General features: G+C 43.3%; 1 protein-coding gene across 3 annotated transcripts in view; it reads left to right on the top strand.

Moving 5' to 3' along the window:
* The first annotated feature begins 1,799 nt into the window (after positions 1–1,799).
* The window catches only part of LRGUK (leucine rich repeats and guanylate kinase domain containing), a 77,195-nt gene continuing 56,192 nt past the window's right edge, over positions 1,800–22,802 (top strand). For all 3 annotated transcript variants that reach the window (XM_054015753.1, XM_054015744.1, XM_054015757.1), the window contains exons 1-8: positions 1,800–2,030; positions 3,661–3,768; positions 4,658–4,739; positions 5,970–6,070; positions 6,781–6,862; positions 12,759–12,883; positions 16,375–16,518; positions 22,562–22,642. In XM_054015753.1, coding sequence (XP_053871728.1) covers positions 1,806–2,030; positions 3,661–3,768; positions 4,658–4,739; positions 5,970–6,070; positions 6,781–6,862; positions 12,759–12,883; positions 16,375–16,518; positions 22,562–22,642 — 948 coding nt within the window. In that variant the 5' untranslated portion in view covers positions 1,800–1,805. The remainder of the gene's footprint in view (positions 2,031–3,660; positions 3,769–4,657; positions 4,740–5,969; positions 6,071–6,780; positions 6,863–12,758; positions 12,884–16,374; positions 16,519–22,561; positions 22,643–22,802) is intronic.

The following is a 22,802-nucleotide window of genomic DNA, read 5'->3' as shown; positions in this document are numbered from 1 at the left end:
GTTATTGTAGCTGTGTTGGTCCCAGACTATTATAGAGACCAGGTGGATGAGTAATATCTTTTATTGGACTGTCTGTTGGTGAAAGAGATAAGTTTTGAGTTTCACAGAGCTCTTCAGAAGTTGGTCCAATAAAAGATATTACCTCGCCCACTTTCTCTCTCATGGAACTTTTGTTTATGGATTTTTTCCCCCTTTTTTGAAAGTTGTAATTTGTTTAAATGACATTTTTAGATTTCAAAATCCAAACATTTTCAAAATGAACATTTTTGATGGGGTTGGGGGGAAACCACCTTATGACTAAGCTACCTACTTAGAATCGCCAAAGTTACTCCTTCCCTCCTTCAGTCCTCCCCACAAAAACAATAGGAGTTAGGATAGCCTTGCGGTTAAAACCCTAGACTGGCATTCAGAGGCCTTGGGTTCACTGCCTGGCCCTCCCACGGTCTCCTGGGGTGACCATGGGCAAGTTGCTTAGATGTCATCAGTTTTTCACCCTGTCCTGTATCCACTGCCAACTCTAGTTGCTCCCTGCTGCTCTGGCGATGCCCCCGCCCCTGCCCCACCCCCACTCCCCTGATCTCTGCAGCAGGGCTGGGGCTGCACTCACCGGCGACAGGAAGTACAGAGACCTGCCCCCAGCCATGCCACCAGTGAGAGATGGGGGGGTGGTTCCCCCCTGCCCTCCAAGCCAGCCCACCCCAGAAGCCTGGGGCCCCCCCGCTCCCGCCCCCACCGAGAAAGCCTGGGGCCCCCTGCTCCCACCCCCCCTCATGGAGGCCTGGAGCACACCCCCAGTGGGGGGGGGGCTGCGTATGGCCCCAGAATATCTAGGGATGGCCCTGGTACCTGCCACCCTGCCTCCAGCCAGCCCCGCACCCCCTACCCTGCCCGCAGCCGGCCCCTGCTGCACCCCCTTGTCTCCAGCCAACCCCTGCCGCACCCCCCTGCCCAAAGCCAGCCAGCCCCGCACTCCCCTGTCTCCAGCCAGCCCCTGCCAGCCCCCCGTGCCCGAAGCCAGCCAGCCCCACACCCCATCTCCAACCAGCTCCGCATCCCCTGCCCTGCCCGAAGCCAGCCAGCCCCACACCCTATCAGGTTATTCATTTATTTTCATTAAATATGTAGTCTAAATAATGAAATTAATAAATTTTCAAGCTGAATGTGTATTAATTCTAATGAACAATGCCACACTATGCAGTATTCATTTTTGAAAGTTTATAATAAGTGATGCTCCGGGGGGAGAGGGAGGGGTGGCTGTGGGGTAAACAAGATGGCAGTTTTGCCTAAGGTGCAAAATATCCTTGCACTGGCCCTGAGTCCTACACCAGCCGGGCAGGGACGCTGGTTAGGCTCTGCTGCCGGGCTGGGGGAGCCAAGTGCCCAGGCGTAGGCAAGCTGAGCTGCGCTGAGAACTACATCGCCCAGCATGCACCGCTTCCCAATGGCTCTCCCTGGCGATGGGAACTACATCGCCCAGCATGCACCGCTTCCCAATGGCTCTCCCTGGCGATGGGAACTACATCGCCCAGCATGCACCGCTTCCCAATGGCTCTCCCTGGCGATGGGAACTACATCACCCAGCATGCACCGCTTCCCAATGGCTCTCCCTGGCGATGGGAACTCCATCGCCCAGCCTCCGCTTGCTCCCGCTTTCCCAGGAGCCCCCGCGAGCCGGCGCCCCGTTTCCTAAGCAACGGGCTGGTAAACAAGATGGCGGCAACCGGGCCCCTGCCAGGGGGCAGCCGAGTCTGAAGCACCAGCACGCTCGCCCCCCTCCCCCTTCTCCCCCGCCCCCGCCGCTCCCCATGGCCGAGCGGGGGGGCGAGGAGGACGGCACGGGGGGGCTGCCCCCCTCCCCCGCCCAGCTCCTCGGCGGGGTCCCTCTGGGACCGACGCCGCCTGGGGACGGGCCCCGCCTCGGGCAGGCGCAGCTCAGTGGCTGCTACCCGGAGCCGGAGCCGGAGCCGCAGGCGGGGGAAGAGGACTCGGATTCGGATTCGGACTCGGACCTGGACCCGCAGCCCATGGAGGTTCAGCTCGGTCCCCGCCCCAGGGCTGGGCGGGGGGGGCGGCCCGAGCTCTGCCCTGCCGGCCATGGGGAAGCTCCTTCCCTCTGAACACTCAGCCCGGCTGGGGGCACGCCCCGGCCCGCGGGTGTGGGGACGCCCGGCTCGGGGGGGGCAGACTGGGGCCGCTCGGGCTCTCCCGCCTGGGCAGCGGGGTGGGAGCCGCACCTCCAAAGCCCCCTGTCTACACAGCTATTTGTAGCGGGCGGGGGGCTCTGCCAGCCTGCCTGCAGCTGTTGACCGCTGGCTGGGTGGTGGCAGTGCCCTCCCTTGGTGTCGCTGCCTGGCTAGGGTGACCAGATAGCAAGTGTACAAAACCGAGACAGGGCGTGGGGGGGAACAGGGGCCTATATGTGAAAAAGACCCAAAAATCTGGACTGTCCCTATAAAATCAGGACTTCTGATCACCCTACGCTGCCAGGGGGGATCCGATCATGAATTTTCTTGTGACTCCCCCCACTCCCAATGTGTGTCTGTGTCAGACAGAAGGAGGGGTATAGCTGAAGTTGAGTTTATTTCCCTGCTCTCCCTCCCCTGTGTTGCTTCCATCAATAGGGAGCGGGTGTGTTTTCGTCTGCACCCTACTGGTTGCCTGCCAGAAAGGGGCAGAAAACAGGCTGGCATGCAAATTGCTGAATTAATGCTGGAGAGCAAATGCACCTCAGCATAGCTGTGTGCAGTGCGTGTGCCCAGCCCTGACGTTCAACACGTTCCCAGGAAGGAGTGGATTTGTTTCGTTTCATCTGTCTCCAATCTGCCCATCACCAAGGCATTATCACCTCATATTTTTAATCATGTCTTAAATATCTTTGTAGCGCCATCCGCTGTAGAATCTCTGAAACTTGTAGAATCTCTGTAGCTCCAATTGCTGTAGGAGGTGCTCGGAGTTGCATTATTACTCTTTGATAAATTATTTATCTTGGTCCCTAGATTTGAGATCATTGTGTGGCTTCTCAAAGCTCATAGGAATTTCACAAATCATTGGCTTATTTTCTCATTAAACCTGTGCACTGGTTCACTAGTGCCATCTGTACCACCCCCTTTGGCAGAGGACTGGTTGTTTTGTGAAAAGGATTTCACATTACTCAGGCAAAAAAATGTTAAGGGGCCATTGATTCTTGGGATGTGTTAATTTTTGAGTACCCAGCTTGAGATATTTTAGGTCTGATCTGCAGAAGAACTGAGCATTCATAACCCAGTTGACGTCTAAGGAAGATGCATGCACTCAGCGCCTCTGCAGATCAAGCCCTTTCTAAAGTTGAGCATCTGAAATGTGAGGTACAGAAAACTAAATGGCCCCTTTTGAAAATGTTGACTTGAGCCTTTTCTATTGCTCATATGAGAGTTCGGAGCTAGTGTACAGTATGTTCCAGTGTGTTTTGAATGCTAAAGTTATATCCAATAATATTTTGTTTTTCTGGGTGTATAAAGCTGGTGCAAATGGTGCCACAGCAGGGACATGAGGAACTAAAACCTGTGTTCTGTTCTGACTTGCATCCCATGCAATCCCAGTGACTTCAGTAGGACTGAACAGTGTAGAATTTGGGTTTTTAAATCTATCTAAGAGTGTGTCTGTCCTTCTTGTGTTTTGCAGGAACATTTTGATGGGGTTCTGGATGAGGGTACGGTGGCTGAGGCCCTGTACAAACTGGGGCGTTCAGCCCCTGGCGCCAAGTTTGTTTACCTTAATCTGTCGCTTTCAGTGAGTACAACCAAAGAACAAACATCTTTCAGCAGAGCCATCGTTGTGATCACTGATGTGGTTCTCTGCTCACAAGTAGGGTGACCAGACAACAAGTGTGAAAAATCGGGACGGGGGTGGGGGTAATAGGAGCCTATATAAGAAAAAGAGCCAAAAATCGTGTCTGTCACTATAAAATCGGGACATCTGGTCACCCAACTCCCAAGGGTCACCCTAAGCTGAGTTTCACTCTTAACAGGCGATGGCCTGCGTGGCAAGATATGTCCTCTTTTTCAGGAGGCAGGCGTAATCTTTTCACCTTCTGTAGTTGTCACTTCTGTGCCTTATGTGGGGACCTTTGAAAGGCTGTGACTTCACTCCTGGATCAGTCCCTCTTTGTTTTCTACTAGGAACAGCTGTAGCTGTAGGTGTCAGGGATTCCTCTTTACTCTGTCTCCAGGGCAACTTCCTACAGAACTCTTGTTCTGCTCAGTCAGAGCAGAGGAGGAGGGGGAGGTGATAATCCCCTTGGAATACAGCCTGTAACATCACTCTGGTGGGAGGCAACTGCTGTTGTCCAAGGAGATTAGCAGAGCTGAACCCAGTTAAAGATGACTCGCCACAGATTCCTCTTTTATGCAGCCTGATTTTGTGGCATTCCCTCTGGATGCAGCCATCTCTCATGACTGCATTTTTTTTTTCTGCTTTGACTTTTTTCCCCATTTGTGTCTGGTTTGGGCGTGAATAGACCTTGTTTTATGTAATCATATTCTGGTGGGCTCAGATCCCAGCGTCCACGGGAGGAAGCTGTGGATGTCTCATCGACACTTCCTTCTACCATGTCTCCTAAGAGAGCAGGGTGTGGTTACACAGCGAGTTATTAAAGCTTCTTTGCTTTTTATTTTCCCAGGGGCGTAATTTAAGTGACATTAGCATTCTTTCCAGATACATTCACCTAGAGAAGTTGGAGCTTTCATACAATAAAATTAATGGTATGTAGTAAGTACGCTAGTAAACTCTTGGCTTGTAAAATCATTTAAGATGAAAAATACAGTGTTCTGTGTAGCTTTAATATCATAAAACCCTGTCCACACATTAATAACATTGCTAATCCAACTCTGTAGAGTGATACAATAGCTGCATCTCCTTGAGAATGATTTACTGATGGTATTCATACAGCTGTACCAGCATATGCTAGGCAACATGAAAGTAAAGATTGTTGTCCGGTTTATTATTTGGACATAAAGTACAAACAACCATGTTAGTGCAAGGTTAAGGTGGAGATCTTACAGCGATTCCAGTCTTGGGGCTTCTCTTCAGCAAAGATTTCCAGCTGAGGCTGAAGTGTACCAAATTGCGTGCTGCTTTTATGATGATCACAATCAGGCCTCATGTCATTTTATTATGTGTTTGCACAGCACCTAGCACAATGGGGTCCTGGTCCACGATTATTAATAATAAAAATAAGTAAGGCTTGTGCGGTAACCTGCTGCATCATGTAGCCTCTGCCTTAGTACTTAGACATTGGGAGAGCTGGAGATCAGTACATCGCTGTGACTGTCACAACCTCACTGTGCCCATTTTAATTTTTTCCAAGTAGAGCACCAAGTAAATGCCTGAACTGAATAGGGGCCCTTCTCCAAAGAGATAATCACTCCTTTCTTGACCCCTTTAAGATTATGCCTTTTATGAAATAATTACTAAGATCTAAATTCGGGGGGGGGAGGGGGAGGGATCGCTTGCTCTGCTATTATGCACATAACTCTTAAAATTGGCTTGAGTGATGCTGTGTGGAAGATAGATTGATTTGTGACTGATCTAAAGGTAAATTTTCACTCTTGTCTGAGACTAAAGAGCCTAAGTCACTTTTGGAAATTAGATTTAGGCTCATAAATCACTAAGGCTCTTTTGAAAATTTTATCTCTGGGTGGCAAAGTTAAATTAGGATGATAGCAAACTAAACCAATTTTAAAAAATAGAGATTTGATTTAGGAATTGGGCATTTATCTCTGTCTTGAATTGTTCACAAAGTATCTTTTGTGTAGGAAGAGGTGCTAATACATTGAATTACTGTGGGCCAAGCCTTGCTCTATGTCTTGCGTGGTTTAAAATTGATTTTTGGTTGCTAGCGGGTGTAATTACCATATTACATTATGACTCCGTAATCTATGTATTCCCCTATGTATTATTTTACTTAATTTGGTGTTTTCCCTTTGTTATAGATCTGTCTTGTGTCAGTCATATGCCTTATTTACTGGAACTTGACGCTTCCAATAATGAACTGACTACATACTTTGATTTCAAGCCACCTAAAAATCTCAAGGTAAGTTGTGAAAAATGTTCTTTGTCAGGTTTGAATTCAAAGAGGCCTTTTAAACATAATTTAGATTCTGTACTAGGCCAGGCAAAGAGATCAAACTTCCTTTGTCCCCTACACATCCATCTTATTCTGGTTGCCATTTAAAAAAATAATTGCACCTCTCATTTGGTTTCACATTCCTGAACCCCAAACACTATGGGAATGGAATTTTACACAATTCATTATACTGGTTAAGATTTTGCCAAATGAATCAAATCTTGAATGGAATCAATTCTCACTTTTCAGATTGACTGGTACCAATCAGTACTGTGAAAGATATATGTGACGTATAGCCATATACTGTCCACTTACTCTGCTATTGTGTTGATATAGGCCACTATGGGTTACAAAGATCTGGATATTGTTTTGAAACACTACCACTATGGATTCCTCTGCTTTCCCTTCCTGATCTCTAATCTTTATGCATCATTGCCAGGACCATTAATATTGTCTGTAGGAGGAACACAGAATAGTTAATGAAGCTTCCAAAATTTGAGTTATGTATCTAATAAAAAAACCCTTTTGTTATGTCTCACCATGTATTAATATTAATGACCCTTTTATTTTGTCTACAAACCCCACCACAAGCATAATGGAAAAGCCAGTTAGTTTCACAGGGCAGCTGAAAGTGCTGAAGAAAGGAAAGCAACCTCGTGTGTCCTTTTTCTCTTCAGGAGGTGGATTTTTCATACAATCAAATACCTGAAATGCGAGATCTGTCTGCATACCAGTCACTTACTAAACTCACATTGGACCGTATCCTTTGTGGAAACCACAACAGGAGAAGGTGGTTTGTTGTTGTTTTTGTGAAGGGCTGTTTATTCTGAATAGCTGTCCATCTTCACTGTGTAGCTTCACTCAACCATATGATTCTGCTTTGAAAAGCAAGGTGAAATAGTTTTTAATCTAATGATGAAACTGATTTGAACTTAGTAAAACATTAATATTTATAAAGGCAGGGTGGGTAGGAGTGTTTGTAAAGATCAAATTCTCTGTCAAGGGAAAACAAAAAACCTTCATGCCCTGAAAAGCTAAGAAAGCCGTGAGTCGTACTCCCTAGACATGGCAAAGATGATAAACAAATGCTCGCTGCAGCACTGGGATATGAAGTGTAATCTTTGGAGTTTACTTTAACTCCTTTGTGCTCAGATTCAGGATTTCCCTAAGCTATAAGTGAGAAGCCGGGAGGGGAAGACAGGGGTGAATCTCTCCAAAGTTGCCTGTTCTGTACATTTCCTCTACAGCTCAGATACTGGCCACAGTCAGGGCGGGATACTGGGCTAAATGGACCATTGGTATAACCCAGTCTGATTGTTCTTATGATACACACCTGTGAAAGAGAGAATTTAATGTTAATATGAATAATAAATAATAATTACTTGAGCCTAGGAGCCTAGGTATTAATTTAGATGTAATATATGGGCTAAAGATGTTAACATAATCAAGTCACTGTCCAACATTAAACAGTGTTAAACAAGATCCGAGGTTTTGTATACAGAGACCTCAGCCTGCTTAGTACCATGGCAAACACACAATTAACAATCCTTTGAACTTTAGAAGGAAAAAGAGTTAACATATTTGAAGTGTTAAATATGGCTTTCATTTTAATAATCCCTTATTCCTTTTCATTGGAGAGTTTCTAAAAGAAAAAAACAACCTTGTTTGACAGTCTCTTAGGTAGATGATAATAACTGTCCGTTTGAGGAAGAGAGAAGTTAGTTGAGACAGACTGGAGCTGTTGCTGCTGCTGCTGTTAAAGTCTGATCCTGTTTCATCCCCGGTGGCGTTTGGGATTCATCTGCACCTAGCAAAGGTGGCGATGTCATCTGGGTCCCTCTCTCTGGCTAGGCCTGGTCAGGACATCTCTCAGGATTAGACGTAGAAGTTCCCGGGTCCCAGGAGATGGTGGGGGTGGCAGCCATGATGGTGAAGATTGGACCCGCAGCCAATTTTTCTCCCAAAGTCTCTTCCTTGAAGGACCCCAAAGGGGAGTGGTAGGGGAATAGCCCAGCCCCTCTTTATTTTGTCCACCAAGGTCTAGTTTCCAACACACCAATTTTGGTTCACTGATTTTTGGTTGCACACTTTTCTGGTTTACCAAGCATGATATTAACATAAGGAGACTTTCTTTCCGACCTTTTCCCATCAACATTTGTTGTTCTGGGTTATTGTGACGTTTTATAAGCTGTCATGTACTTGTTACAATTGAGCTCATAATTAGGGTAAATTTGTAGGCCCAATTATTACAACAAGCCTCACTCATGGACCAGGACCCCTTTGTGCTAGGTGCTGGACAAAAATCAGACAAAAAGACAGTCCCTGCCCCAAAGAGCTTACAATCCAAGTATAAGACAAGAGACAATGGATGGATACTGACAGGTGGGGGAGTACAAGGAAACAGACCGTGTTAATCACCATGATTTGAAGTAGTCTCAGCACACCGATGGCTTAACAGTTGTCAGGATTTTGTAGGCGTCACAGCAAAGGAGAGTTAATGGGCAGGAAGTTCCCTTTAGCATTAAAGGCGGTTCAACGTTTATGTAGATTTAATTTGATTGAAAATCAAGTTGGCGACAGGTGAGCTGCTTTAATTGAAAAAAACATTCTGCTGGGTAATCTCAAAAGTAGCTAAAATGGACTGATTTTCAGATTTCCACAGAATCTAGGAAAGTTAAGGCTATTAAATGTCAGTGTATAAGATCGTGCTCGTATGTGAGGTAAGACTACATGCAGTGCAAATTGTTCTCAAAAACACCTTTCAGTCTGTGAGCACCCCAGGTTGTGGGGTAGTAAACCCCATTCTGGTGGAGATCTGATAAGGATGTGTTAGATACTTACGTTTCTCCACTGTCTGCTTTTCCAAGGCGTTTGCTGTGCAGAGCTGCCCTTATTCCTCCTGAAGGCTCTCCTTCTCCTACACTTTTCTAAGGCGTGGCCCACACTTAAAACTTGCATCGGCATTGCTGTGTTGGTCAGGGGTGTGACAAAAACTCCAGTATAGACACAGAAGACACTGTTCAGACAGAAGAGTGCTTCTGTCTGCTTAGCTAATGGGATTTGGAGAGGAGGTGTTCCTACATGGACTAAAAACCTCCTTCTTTTGGAGTACACCGCATTTACACTGGGGGGCTATACTACCATAGCCATGCCAGTAAGGGGTCTGTAGTGTAGACACAGTCTAATCTAGTGCTCTATGTTGTTCTCTTGCATTCCCATGTAAGCTTATAAATGCTTACTAAGGCTTAGGAACCTCTTTTCTCCTGCCTTGTAAATTGCATCCTGAGTCTTTGTTCCAGGAGGAGGGGATTGCAGGCTGTATCATTTTGGTTCTTTGTCTTCCATACTCAAGTAACCCTATTACTGAAGGATGTTATTTCAGCATTCTTATTTCTTACAGGGGTGGTTAGCTCATTCGCAGGGTTTTCAGGTTACATTATTGACAAGTTTCACAAGGTGTACAGGTGACACAGTTCTTGTTGGAGAATGGCACCGAGACGCCATTCAAATTTCCTATTGCAAAGCAAAAATAATGTGACCAGTAAAAAAGGGTCAAGGGTTGTTATCACTGATCTGAATAGGAATTAGGATTTTTCATTTGCTTTGAATGCAGCAGTTCAGTATCTTTATTTGATTCATTCGATTTGTTGCCAGCAATAGGGGAAGAACAACTGTGCGTATGAGTGCATCAGGACCATTTGAAATTCAGAACGTGAATGCAGAGTTTAAAATGCAACATGGCACCATTCCTAACTTGTGTCAAGCAAAACTCACAGAAGACATGGCAGCCAAAACAAGCTGTTCTTATAGTCTACAAATGAAACAACATTTCTTAAATATCTTACAGTGGTGAAAGTGTTTGGGATGCATTTCTTAGCAGACAGTAACTAAGCATCTCTTACCATATTTCAATGAGCTGTGATGCAAATGGTAAGGTCATTACAAGTTTTCCTGACAGTTGCACACACAAACATACCTGACAGGATTATAAATTAATCTTCTTAGAGGAAATGGTCTAAAACAGAAAGGAATACAGTTTACTACGGCAGTAATACCTGAGCGCGCAGTTGTAGTGGGTCATTAAGATTCTAAAATCGGTTGTTAGTGCTGACTGATTTTCAGCATCTTATTTGTGTGATCACCTTTTATTATACATTTGTAACCTCTTGGACCCTAATAGGCTGGTGTTCTACTTAGTGGCAATCAATGATTGATTGGATCCACTGTGCCCAATGAAGTTTTGCCATAGACTTCAATAGGAAGAGGAGCAATCCTATTTTGTCATAAAGTCCCTGTCCAACTACCAAGTGTGGTACACTTAATCCTGCCTCAGCACAGGGGGATGGACTAGATGACCTCTTGAGGTCTCTTCCAGCCCTACATTCTATTGTGGTCTGAGCGCACTTTTCAAAACATGTCAAGCAGTCTAGCATAGGCCCTATAAAATGATAGATCCTACTAGGTAGGAATCTAGGCTAGAACATGGTGTTGGGGTTCAGTTATAGTTTGACACTGTCAGTGCAGATTGGGCCAAACTGTGTTAGGGTGTGTGTGGCAAAAACTGGCCAAACCCTGGTTGTTCAGCACAACACACAGTCGACCTATGGAACTTGTTGCCTGGGAATGTTGTGAAGGCCAAAAGTATAACTGGGTTCAAAAAAGAATGAGAGAAGATCATGGAGGATAGGTCCATCAACGGCTATTAGCCAAGATGATCAGGGATGCAACCCCATGCTCTGGGTGTCCCTAAACCTCTGACTGCCAGAATCTGAGACTGGATCACAGGTGATGGATCACTCGATGAATTGCCCTGTTCTGTTCATTCCCTCTGAATCATCTGGCACCAGCCACTGTTGGAAGACAAGATACTGGGCTAGATGGGCCACTGGTCTGACCCAGTATGGATGTTCTTGTGTTCTTATAACAAGATTGTATTTTCTTTCATTACCCTTGTAGGATAAATGCAGCTCCTCTAATTGCATTTTATTAGAATTATTGGTATGGTTCTGGCAGGGAAAAAATAATCTGATCATTTGTCTACAGGCATCTAAGGTTTGAAATGTGGTTGGCTGTGTTACAAAAAAATGTCGCTATCCCAGTTTTCGGACGGTGGTATCATTCTCTCATATACATTAAAATGAAATATTGCTGCCCCATGTGATTGCATAAAGGCATCACTCTGCATCCTGCTTAATCTACTTTGGAGTTTTGTAGCTGGGTTTCTTATTTATATTCTCTTGTTTTTAAAGTGTCTGATTCCAATTTGGTCTTATATGATTGTCGAGGCTGCTTCCCCACTTTGAATTTTAGGGTACAAATCTGGGGGCCTGCATGAAAACTTCTAAGCTTAACTACCAGCTTAGATCTGGTCCGCTGCCACCACTCCCAAATGCTAATTCCCTTCCCTGGGTAGCCTTGAGAGACTCTTCACCAATTCCCTGGTGAATACAGATCCAAACCCCTTGGATCTTAAAACAAGGAGAAATTAACCATCCCCCTCCTTTCTCCCACCAACTCCTGGTGGATCAAGATCCAACCCCCTTGGATCTTAAAAACAAGGAAAAATCAATCAGGTTCTTAAAAAGAAGGCTTTTAATTAAAGAAAATGTAAAAATCATCTCTGTAAAATCAGGATGGAAATAACTTTACAGGGTAATCAAACTTAAAGAGCCCAGAGGACCCCCCTCTAGCCTTAGGTTCAAAGTTACAGCAAACAGAGGTAAACACCCTAGTAAAAGGTACATTTACAAGTTGAGAAAACAAAGGTAAATTAACACGCCTTGCCTGGCTGTTTACTTACAAGTTTGAAATATGAGAGACTTGTTCAGAAAGATGTGGAGAACCTGGATTGATGTCTGGTCCCTCTTAGTCCCAAGAGCGAACAACCCCCTTAACAAGAGCACAAACAAAAGCCTTCCCCCCCCCCCAAGATTTGAAAGTATCTTGTCCCTTTATTGGTACTTTGGGTCAGGTGTCAGCCAGGTTACCTGAGCTTCTTAACCCTTTACAGGGAAAAGGATTTTGGAGTCTCTGGCCAGGAGGGATTTTATAGTATTGTACACAGGAGAGCTGTTACCCTTCCCTTTATAGTTATGACAATGATATGTTTAGTTTTGCCTTTGCTTTACTTTAAATTAAATTAAAATGACACAGTCACCACCACTTGGACACAGAGTCATCACTGAAACTGTTATAACTTACTTCAAATTCAAGTAAAAATTTGAATACCCACATAATATCATGGATAATGTATATTATACTTATTATGGTCTGAGAAGTAATGCTATGGGGTCTCACTGTGCTAGGTGCTGCACAAACATATAGTAAAGTATGGTCTCTGCCTCAAAGAATTTATAATCTTGAGTCCTGGCTCCTGCAACTGACTTGACATGTGTGGAGCCCCATTGACTTCAATGGACCTCCCAACAGGTGTAAAGAACGTGCATGCAGTTGCAGGATTGGGGCTCGGGCTTGAGAGACAAGATGTAAATGGTGGTTGAAACAAATAAGTTACACTGGAAGGAGGAAGACAGTGTATTAGTAAAATGAACGTCTGTGTATGAGAAAGAGAGACCGACCTGCTAACTTAGTTCTAAATATTGCTATGATTTTTTTGTATGTGATTATTTTCCTTAAGTGCAACACTGATGCATAGATAATAATATAGAGGAGATCAAAGGGCTAGAGAAATGCCGTAGTCTGACTTTCCTTAGCTTGGCACACAACAGGATCACTACAATCAGTGGTTTGAAAAACTTACCTGTCAAAATACTCTGTCTGGTAAGTGATGAGTTAATTTTTTTATTAAAAGCTCTCTTCTTCAAATGGCCTTGTTCAGCTCCTTAAGAAATGTATTTATGATAAGTCGTCTGGTTTCCATAGGTCTGTTTATAGTGGACACAAGTAAACTTTGGTTAAAATTTTGCTTTTGTACTATATACTGTTTTAGTAATGTCCTATCTCATTTTCTCTTTGGTAACCCTTTTAGAATTTAAAAATATCAACAGTGTGTGGGCCCTAAATATAATGTTTGAAAGAATCAAAACTTTATTTTGAAAGAATCAGATGTATATAGAAGAAATTAATTAATTAAAACAGTGATGTTTTTAAATTGACATTCCCTTGCAAAGTTGTTTTGGTTTACAGTAGCACTGTGCTAGGATATGAGGGGTGAAAGGGAAACTGCCCAGCCTATATTTAAAAAAAAAAAAAAAATTTTTTAAATTAATGGAGATATCCTATCTCCTAGAATTGGAAGGGACCTTGAAAGGTCATCGAGTCCAGCCCCCTGCCTTCACTAGCAGGACCAATTACTGATTTTTTGCCCCAACTCCCTAAGTGACCCCCTCAAGGATTGAACTCACAACCTGGGTTTACCAGGCCAATGCTCTAACCACTGAGCTATCCCTTCACCCTGAGTAAAATTCAGTAAGTTAATAACATCAGTTATAGAAGGAAACTTATTTTGAGGCTCTTGAAGTCAGAGTGGCAGCATGACCCAATTAATAGGTCATGGGCCTTATTTCAGGATACGTTGGTTCTGTTCCTGACTCTGACATTATGTGGTTTACTTATCACAGAATAGAATATCAGGGTTGGAAGGGACCTCAGGAGGTCATCTAGTCCAACCCCCTGCTCAAAGCAGGACCAATCCCCAACTAAATCACACTTACCTCAGTGTGCCTTTGTGTCTCAGTTTCCCCTTCTGTAAAATGGGGATAATACCTAGCCTTATTTGTAAAGCCCTTTGTGATTCTTCAGTGAAAATTACTACGTAAATGCTAAGTAGTAATAGCTGTAAGTGGTGTTAGAAACATAGGTAAGAATATTTTTAAATATGAGCTGAAAGTGTGCTTTTAAGTCATTGTAAAAGCACAAAGTACATTTTTCCACCTCTTCATTTAATTTTCTTTGTAATTATGATCTTTAAAATAATGTAATTGATATCTAAAAGAACTTGATCTGAAAATACATATGTACATGCTTAAGTTTATACACCTCAAGAGCAAATAAATACGTAAGTGTGTCATGTAAAGCAAGTTCTTTATTTTTATGTCCATAACATTTTTAACTTGTTTTTCTGTGCTAAAGTACAAAATGGCACTGTAGTATAGAAAAGAATAGTTAAGTCTTACATAAGTCAAATGCAATTGTTCCTTTCACTTCTTTAACTGATTAGCTTATTTTAATATGCGCTAAAATGTGTTCATAATTAATAGTGGACAAAGTAATGAGCACTCCTGTATTTCAGGCATACCATTCTTTGCAAATCGCTCAGTGCCAATGAATCTGGAGCTCTGGCTCTCAGTGGAAGTAGAAAAGATTGATTCAGATTGAGAAAAATCGTATATTAAAATCACTGAAATGAATTATAAACTTGTTGAAAATTAAATTTTCAGAAAGATCTCTTTTCTCTTTATACTGTTTTAAAAATACTTATTCATCCTTTTCCTTAAGTAGAAACAGAGCAAGTCACTTAACTTCTCTGTTTCTGTTTCTCCATCTGTAAAAGGGGCTAATAACACTTATACCTTATTAGTTGTATTTGAAAATGTTTTGAAGGTGAGAACTGCTATGAAACTGCAAAGCATTATTAATATGACCACGTTCTGTATTTCTGTATTTCCATGCTACTGTGACTGCTCACATAAAGACTTCTCTTTTTTCTTTAATCAGCAAAGTAGGTAGTCACATAAAAATGATATAAATAGTGAAATTTCAATGTAGTGTCTTCTTTTACAAATTCAATTAAGATGCAAAGAGACTGTACGTGGCAGAAAAGGGTTATTTTTTCCCTTTGATTCAGCTTTCTTTCCCATTCCCTCTTGAGCTCTTTCGGAAAGAAAATAGAAAGGTCTCAAGTTCAGAGGAAGGAGCGTCAGTAATTGTAAATACTGCTTAGATAAGCCAAAGAGCCCATATTCTGCCCTTGTTTGCAAAAAAATAATGAGTAGTGCTGTAATGAACTGGATGCTGAGGAAGTTTACACTTTCCAAAAGAGGATTCCCCACACAAATCCCTTTGGTGCACAGAATTTTGTGTGTATCATTTGCACAGCACTTTGCAACTACCACTCTTAGCTGTACCTTATTGAACAGAAGTCTCATGAGGAAGAGGAAGGGAAGGGAGCGGCTCCTTGCTATTAATAGCCCGATCAAAGATTTAAAAGTCAGGAAAAATGTCAAGGGCAGACAACCGGATCAACATCGCAATCCGTTTATTTATTTATTTCTCTAGTTCCTAAATATTTATTAATAGCATTTGAAGTTCCCAAATAGCTTTCAGCATAAAGTGACACTGGTGGAATGAGATGCGTAGCTTTCAAGGTTATGATTACAGATTGTGTCAGGTGGAGAGCCCATCTCGGTAGCTACAGTAATTGGGGCCCAAGATTAACGCACAAGCTAGCATGCTATACCATGCTAGGAGTTGGTAATAGGGATGGCTGTATGATTGATTGGGCTTCAAGAAATGAAACTACCTGGAACCTATTCAGAAACATGTGACCTTTTCATCTCTTCTTCTCTCCTGGAGAAAGGGGAATCTGGCCTTGTGTGGTGTACAGAGAAAAGCTACTTTAGGGGCCTCAAAAGCACCAAGCAATCCCAACTACCAGATTCTGATATGTTTCCTTACAATAATTTCAGTGGTGGTATTAATGGAGTAAGATACTACCTAAACTAGAGGTTTCCTTAGGATAACACCCACTGAGGTGAATAGGATAAGTTGACACATCAGAGAGCTATTGTTTCGGGTTGCCTGCAGACTCAGGAAAATAAGAGTGTATTGGTTTATGTACAGTTTACATTTTGATTTTTTTGCAGCCATATAGGTAACAAACATAATTTGTAATAGATGAAAGCTTGGCTTCTGGGCACAATTCTACAGTGGTGACGGGATTCTGTAGCCACTTCCATGGCTATGAAATTGCAGAGAAAATCAGGGTCCTGTTTATTTTACTGACACGCTGCACCAACATGCATGCTACTTAAGGTAGTGCACTGAAGATAAACCAGTCAGGATTTGTTACTTCTTGAGCAAAATGAGAAATTATAAACTGGCATCTCAAGATAAGGATCGGGTTAATATGAGGGACAATGTTACTTTCATGCAATGCTAATGTATACAAGACCTAGGAGAAGAGAAATGGTATTTAAAGTGAACACAGAAATTACCCATTTAGACACTAGGATGCTGTTCTTCATCAGAAATATTTTTTTCACCTATGAAAGCTTGTAAAGACTTATTATATACTTTGGATTGATTTTCAGTGCTCTAACCAGATTGAGAAGATAACTGGTTTGGAGGACCTGAAAGTCCTCCAGAACTTGGACTTGTCCAGTAATAAAATCAGTAGCTTAGAAGGTTTGGAGGAACATGATCTACTAGAAGTGATCAACCTAGAAAATAATCAGGTAACATCCTGCATACTAATCTGAATTGTTTTTAGCTTTACTGTCTCTTTCTGAAATTCAGCTCTTCGAAGTTCAAATCAAAAATCCCATAACACTACAAGAAAGAAATGGCTTTCACTTTATAACCCATTCTTCCACCCTTACTTATGTTGAGTAGCACCTTACTCCCTGCTCTTGTTTAATTGCTTGGATTAATTTCTATTTATGTGGGTAACTCTTCGGGAGCATTTCGTGCTCATGATTGTGAAGGACGGACACATTCCCTAGAGTGGATACCACAGGGATATCACATTGCAGGGAATGGCTGCATAGGTGCTGACTCTGTGGGCGCTATGGGAATGGAGCACTCACAGAAGAAAATAGTGGCAGTTCAGCACCTACTGGCAGCCCAGATCAGCTCCGCCCCCCCACCCAGCACCTCCCGCCCACCATGATCAGCTGTTCAGCGGTGTGCAGGAGGCACTGTGGGGGAGGATTGGGGATGGGAAGAGGCGGGATGGGGGTAGGGCTTGGGGGAAGTGGTGGAGTGGGGGCAGGGCCTGGGATGGAGTGGTGGTCCAGCACCCCCCAGGGAAATCACAAATTTGGCGCCTCTAAATGGCTGTGCTGCCTTCTTCCATCCAGCTGTGCCAGAGAACCTCTACTTATACCTTAGCTACTCCAGCCCCCAGCCCCAACAGATCTTGCCAATGTCCCTCAATCCTGCAACATGCAGGAGGTCAGACTGGATGATCATGATGATCCCTTCTTACCTTAAAATATGTGAGCTTCTCCCTGGGCCTCTGTCAGAGAATACCAGTCATGCATACCGTAAAATGGCTTTCGTTATACAGATAAATGGATCAGACCATCCAGCTCTTTTATATCTGTAATCTTAACAAGGATTTGAACTCTGGGTCCTATAGGCAACGGTTAACCCATTAACCCAGCAGATCAGAGACACTAAAGGTCTTTAATTTCAGAAAAGACCCTCAGTGGATGAAGTAATATATTTTATTGGACCATCTTCTGGTGAATTCAATAAATAATACTACCTAACCCACTTTGTCTCTCTAATATCCTGTGACCAACACAGCTACAACACTGCCTACTTCAATGGATAAGTCATTCTCCTATCAAAGCCAAGACTTTGTGGTTATGATCTTAACCCACCTGAAATTATGAATTTTAAAATGTAGGCAAATAAAAACCAACAATAAAAACTGTAAATTGAAATATTCAGATTATTCTCCCAATTTTCAGGATACACCTACAAGTGTTAACATAACCATTGTGAATTCTCTTTATAGCATCATATTCAGGTCAACGTTTAAAGACACGTCAGTGTTTAAAATCACACAAGGCAGGATGCTAACTATAGTATGGTCATCATTAGCATTAATAATGCAGCCTCCGTTGCCTCATGTAGTTCTCTTTGTTCTCTATAGCAGGCAGAAGTTATTAATTCGTTTATGTCAACATTTCGTTTATGTCCTCTTTTAATGAAATATTACTGAACTGAGCAATGAATTGCCACCTTTCCAATATCTCCTTCTCTAGAGAGACTTTAAGGGAATATTGTTAACATTGGTAAAATCTAAAATTTCATTTACCTGAAAATGTTGCATTAAACTATTCGGTGTTCAATCAGTATCTTAGGTGGCTGATGTTTTATTTTTGACAATGGCATTAGAGTCAATGTATTTGATTAAAAATTCCAAACCATATGACCTACTACTGCAGAGCAGGGTTTCTCTGTTATCACAAATGATCACGCTGGATTTCATCTTCTCCCACTTTCAAGGGTTGGAAGAAAGGTCTGGAACCAGTTCTGACTCTGAATCAGTCCTCAAAGTGTTCATGGCTTCTTCCATCTGAATGGATCGCAGGCAGGACTCATGGTTCTTATGTCCCTGAACTTTAATCCCTAGACAAATGGAGCAGCATTGTGATCTATGGCCCTCATTTAGATATCTTAGACAGTGGTTACAGCTCTAAATTCTAAATAGAGAATTTAGAGCTGTAAGAGGGGTTTGCCTTGATCCCTATGATCTTTGCAGGTTCTGCCATATATAGAAAGTAAGAAAGATTTTATGGGAAAATTTCCCTCTAAAAACTATATTAGGGTGCAGAACCAAGAAACAATAAATTATCTATTTCCAGGGGGAAAACCCCTATCTAGGGGAATAAACAGTGTCCAACAAAATAAGAAGCAAGGAATTCGGACTTGCTGCTTTGGCCTTTGGAAGGAATTGTTGGTTTATGGGAGGCCATGTCCCATCATGTAGCGTCACTTGGAACTTTCTCAGGCACAGGTGCATTCCAGGAGCCTTCAGAAGTGTCTAGTATAACAATCATTGCTGGGATAGAGCAACAGTACTCTAGGCAGGTTTCTGATCAGGGGAGTCTTTTGAGTTTCCCTTTGCCATGAGGCCACGGAGACTGAGTGTTCCTCTCATCCCAGAGGTAGGTAGGACACATTGATGGGACAGTGTAGGGCAATGGTTCCCAAACTTGTTCCGCCACACGTGCAGGGAAAGCCCCTGGCAGGCCGGGCCGGTTTGTTTACCTGCCACGTCCGCAGGTTCGGACGATCGTGGCTCCTAGTGGCCGCGGTTCGCTGCTCCAGGCCAATGGGAGCTGCTGGAAGCGTCGCAGGCCAAGGGAGGTACTGGCCGCCACTTCCCACAGCCCCCATTGGCCTGGAGCAGTGAACTGCGGCCACTGGGAGCTGTGATCGGCCGAACCTGCGGACGCGGCAGGTAAACAAACCGGCCCGGCTCACCAGGGGGTTTCCCTGCGCAAGCGGCGGAACAAGTTTGGGAACCACTGGTGTAGGGAAATCTTTAGCTACCACTTCATGAACTGTATATATCTAGAGGTTAAAATAACTATCCAGAGATGATATTGTTCTGGGCCCTTTCAGTCTTCCTGAATTCATGATTCAACAAAACTCGGAACAACAGCATAACATTAGCTTGGTTAAATGCCCAGTATGTCTGTTTTAAAGACAAGTATCTCGTTAACTGCTCTGTAATCAGTAATGGCACCTGTGTTATCTCACCATAGTGGGACATTTTTCCTTTAAGTACTATTCTGTAGGAACTCTTCATCCATAGTATCAAAAGAATAGGTCTGGAAAATATAATGCAAAAGGTACAGCAATTACTACCTTTCAGCAGATGCTTAATATTCCTGCATAAAAAGAGAAATCAGAATCCTATTATATAAAATAGGAGGATTTTTTAATGTAGCCACAATCAAAACATAGTGACATTGTTACTGCAGCAACATGGACACTGGAGTAAAGTGTGCCTGTAGCACAAGCAGCTTTGTGTGCTCCAGAGATGATGCATTTCCAGGTGAACTGACTCACGTACTTATTTTTCTTCAGGAAGATCAAGAAGCTTTTAGCATCTCAAGAGGGAATCATTAAGGGGTTGCAGAAACTAAGAAGAGGCCAGGTGGGGCAGGAGGTCCTGTTATCAGGAGTTGTCTGACAGTTGGCTGAACACTGAGTAAACGCTATCCAGCACAATTTCAGCAGCAAAGCCTGGTGTCCAAAGCTGCGTCATGCAACTTGTTTTTAATTGGTTAATTTTGAGAGTCCTTGTTCCCCAAAATTCAATTTCAGAAAAGCTTGAACTGAATGAAAGCTTCAAATGTCTGAAACAGCTGGTCTGTGTTCTCTGAATCCTATATTGAGAGAGAAGCTAAATGCGTCTGTCAGAGATCCTAGTGTGCAACCCTCTGGCCACCCACTAGGCCTACTGGGAGGAAAATCCAAGCCTCTGAGTTCTGGATCACTTGGGGTGTGTTAAACTCCTTGAGCCCAAACAGAGTCAAGCCTTCACCCCAATCTCTGGCTTCCGAGGCACATTTTCAGGGTGCAGACCTTCTATCTGGCACCCCGCTCTGAATGCTGAAATCTGCTGTCTACCCTCCTAGCCCTTCTGGGCACAGTGCTGACCCTTCAGACTCTCCAGTGTTTAAACACAAACCCCTCCCAGAACTGTACCCAAAAGGTGTGATGCTTCTGGTTTACAGTTTAGCTCTCTCAAGGGCATGCAGTAGTTGTGACGCAGTCAACACACCCGCACTTGTTCAGTCGATTAACTTTATTCATTTTATATTTAATCATGTAAAGCACAGGTGAGTACAGACCAGCAGGCCACTTGTCCAATTTTAAACTGGACTGGCCTGCTTTTGTAATCTTTGTCCCTTGTCCAGTGCTGAGATGAAACTGGACATAGTTTCTGTCTCTGCCCATGCTGGCATGACCTCACATACAACATGCGTGCGAGGTCATGCTGGTGGGGACAAGGCAGTGCGCTGTTCAAAATGACACCCCCTTGCGGCTTGACCTCGCATGTACTGTGCTTGTAAGGTTACACTGGTGGAGGTGGGGTCATACTGGCGGAGGTAGGCCCACGCCATTCCCAGAAGCACCAGAATGTCCAGTATTCCAGGAAGTGCGAGTGGCCACCCTAAGTACAGATCACACAAACAATAAAATACTCTAGACACAATGTCCCTCACTAGCTCCTCCTTCGCTTGAGAATCCTTGGAGGATCATCTGTGTTCTCTCAGGCGGGCAGGGTCCTCTGCCCCCTTGCTTATCCTGCCCCTGCAGCTGCCTCCCTCATCTTAATCTGGTACAAAATGGCGTTCAGGCCCAGTTTGTTCATTCCCCCCCAGTGAATCCCTTTATAGACTCCTGCTAGGGTCACTTGCTTCTTTTGTTCTGCCTTTTGGTAATTTCTCACTGCTCTCAACCTCCCCCATCTTCAGACAAACGGGGGAAGTGTCTTCTCCCAACTCGAGCAAACCCATTTGCTCAAGGTATTTGAATAGAACATCATTCAGTGCACTCACCATTGTCTCTGGCCTAGAAGAGACATGACACAGCCCTGCTAACTCACAGTGGATCTACATGCCTATAAGCTTTTCATGACATAGTAGATTCATGACACAATTTAATAAAATCATTCACAATTCAGAAGTGGTACAAACCAAACCCGCACACCATCACAGCATCAGTTCAGGACTCTATAAAAATATAAAGCACCCATACAAAATAAAGTGAAATAAGTAGGCAAAGATACCATTTTTGAAATAGTACAGAATGATTTAAAAGATTTACATTAACTGGTTCCCACTGTGACAATTTACAATCCAATTTTTCAAAAGTGGGCATAATGGTCTTATCTGCAAAAAATGTATGTGCAAAAAAATCCATACTTGTGAATGCAACATGTCTGATTGCATAGGCAAAGGGATAATTGTGTGCACAAATGAGTACTTGCATGTGCAGATAATAGGGGGTGGGGTGACTTCCTGATTAGGTGTCATTCTACACACAAATCCACTATTGGTGCATCTATTCAGAATCATTCAGTATCTTGTGTTGTTTTTCAACACAGATAATGTATGCATGTCTTGTTTTAATTGTCAAGTCCTGTGATTGGTCTTAGCAGTCAAAAGCAGCCAATCACGCAGGTTTTAGAGTGAGGGCCCTCACTATGACTTTGCTTTGGACACCAAATGAAAAAAAAAGTCCTTTACAGAAAGGGAGATTTTTTCCTGCTTGTGACTCTAAACCTTCAGGAACTGACTGCAAGCCGCAGTCTTTCAGGGCACCCCATTGTCTGGCTAGTTCACTTCAGCCAAAAGTACTACTATCTGATAGCGGTTTGTTTAATGGCCTGTATGAAATGTGGTGGTGGTTCTTAGTGTATTTCCAGTGTCTCCAAAAAAATAAATTGGGCACTTTGCGGTTTGGCAAGATATTATGCAAAAGATTGGAGAGAACTATGTCTTTTAAAATAACCATCCGGTCTTGCCTAAGCAAGCTGCCTAAGCAAGCCACCCAAGCATTATGGAAGCTACTTGAGTTGTGTGACAAGAAGTGTGTTACTGCATGCCGTGGATATGTGTACACCATTGGTAGGTGTAGTGGGGTTTTCCTGTCCACATTTTAGTTTGGCACCGAGATGCTTTCTCCCCATAGTTATCTTACGCTATGTGGCTTTTTACTGATATCATTTTTTCTGCGAATAACTAGATTTCTGAACTGGGTGAGCTGGAATATATTGAAGACCTGCCTCTCCTCAGAGTGCTTAATCTGTTAAGAAACCCAGTACAGGTAAGAAAAAGGTGAATAGGTACCTGAAAATGTCCTTGCAGTGAATAGTTCATCCTATGTCAAAGTGTTAGAGATATGTATGGACAGAATAGATGCTGGGCATGCCCCTCTAAAAATATGTAAAAGCTTTAGGGCCCTGATTCAGTTCCCAATTAAGTTC

This window comes from Malaclemys terrapin, chromosome 1, assembly GCF_027887155.1.
Source record: "Malaclemys terrapin pileata isolate rMalTer1 chromosome 1, rMalTer1.hap1, whole genome shotgun sequence".
In the NCBI taxonomy this organism is placed as follows: domain Eukaryota; kingdom Metazoa; phylum Chordata; order Testudines; family Emydidae; genus Malaclemys; species Malaclemys terrapin.
This window is presented reverse-complemented; position numbering and strand designations above follow the sequence as displayed.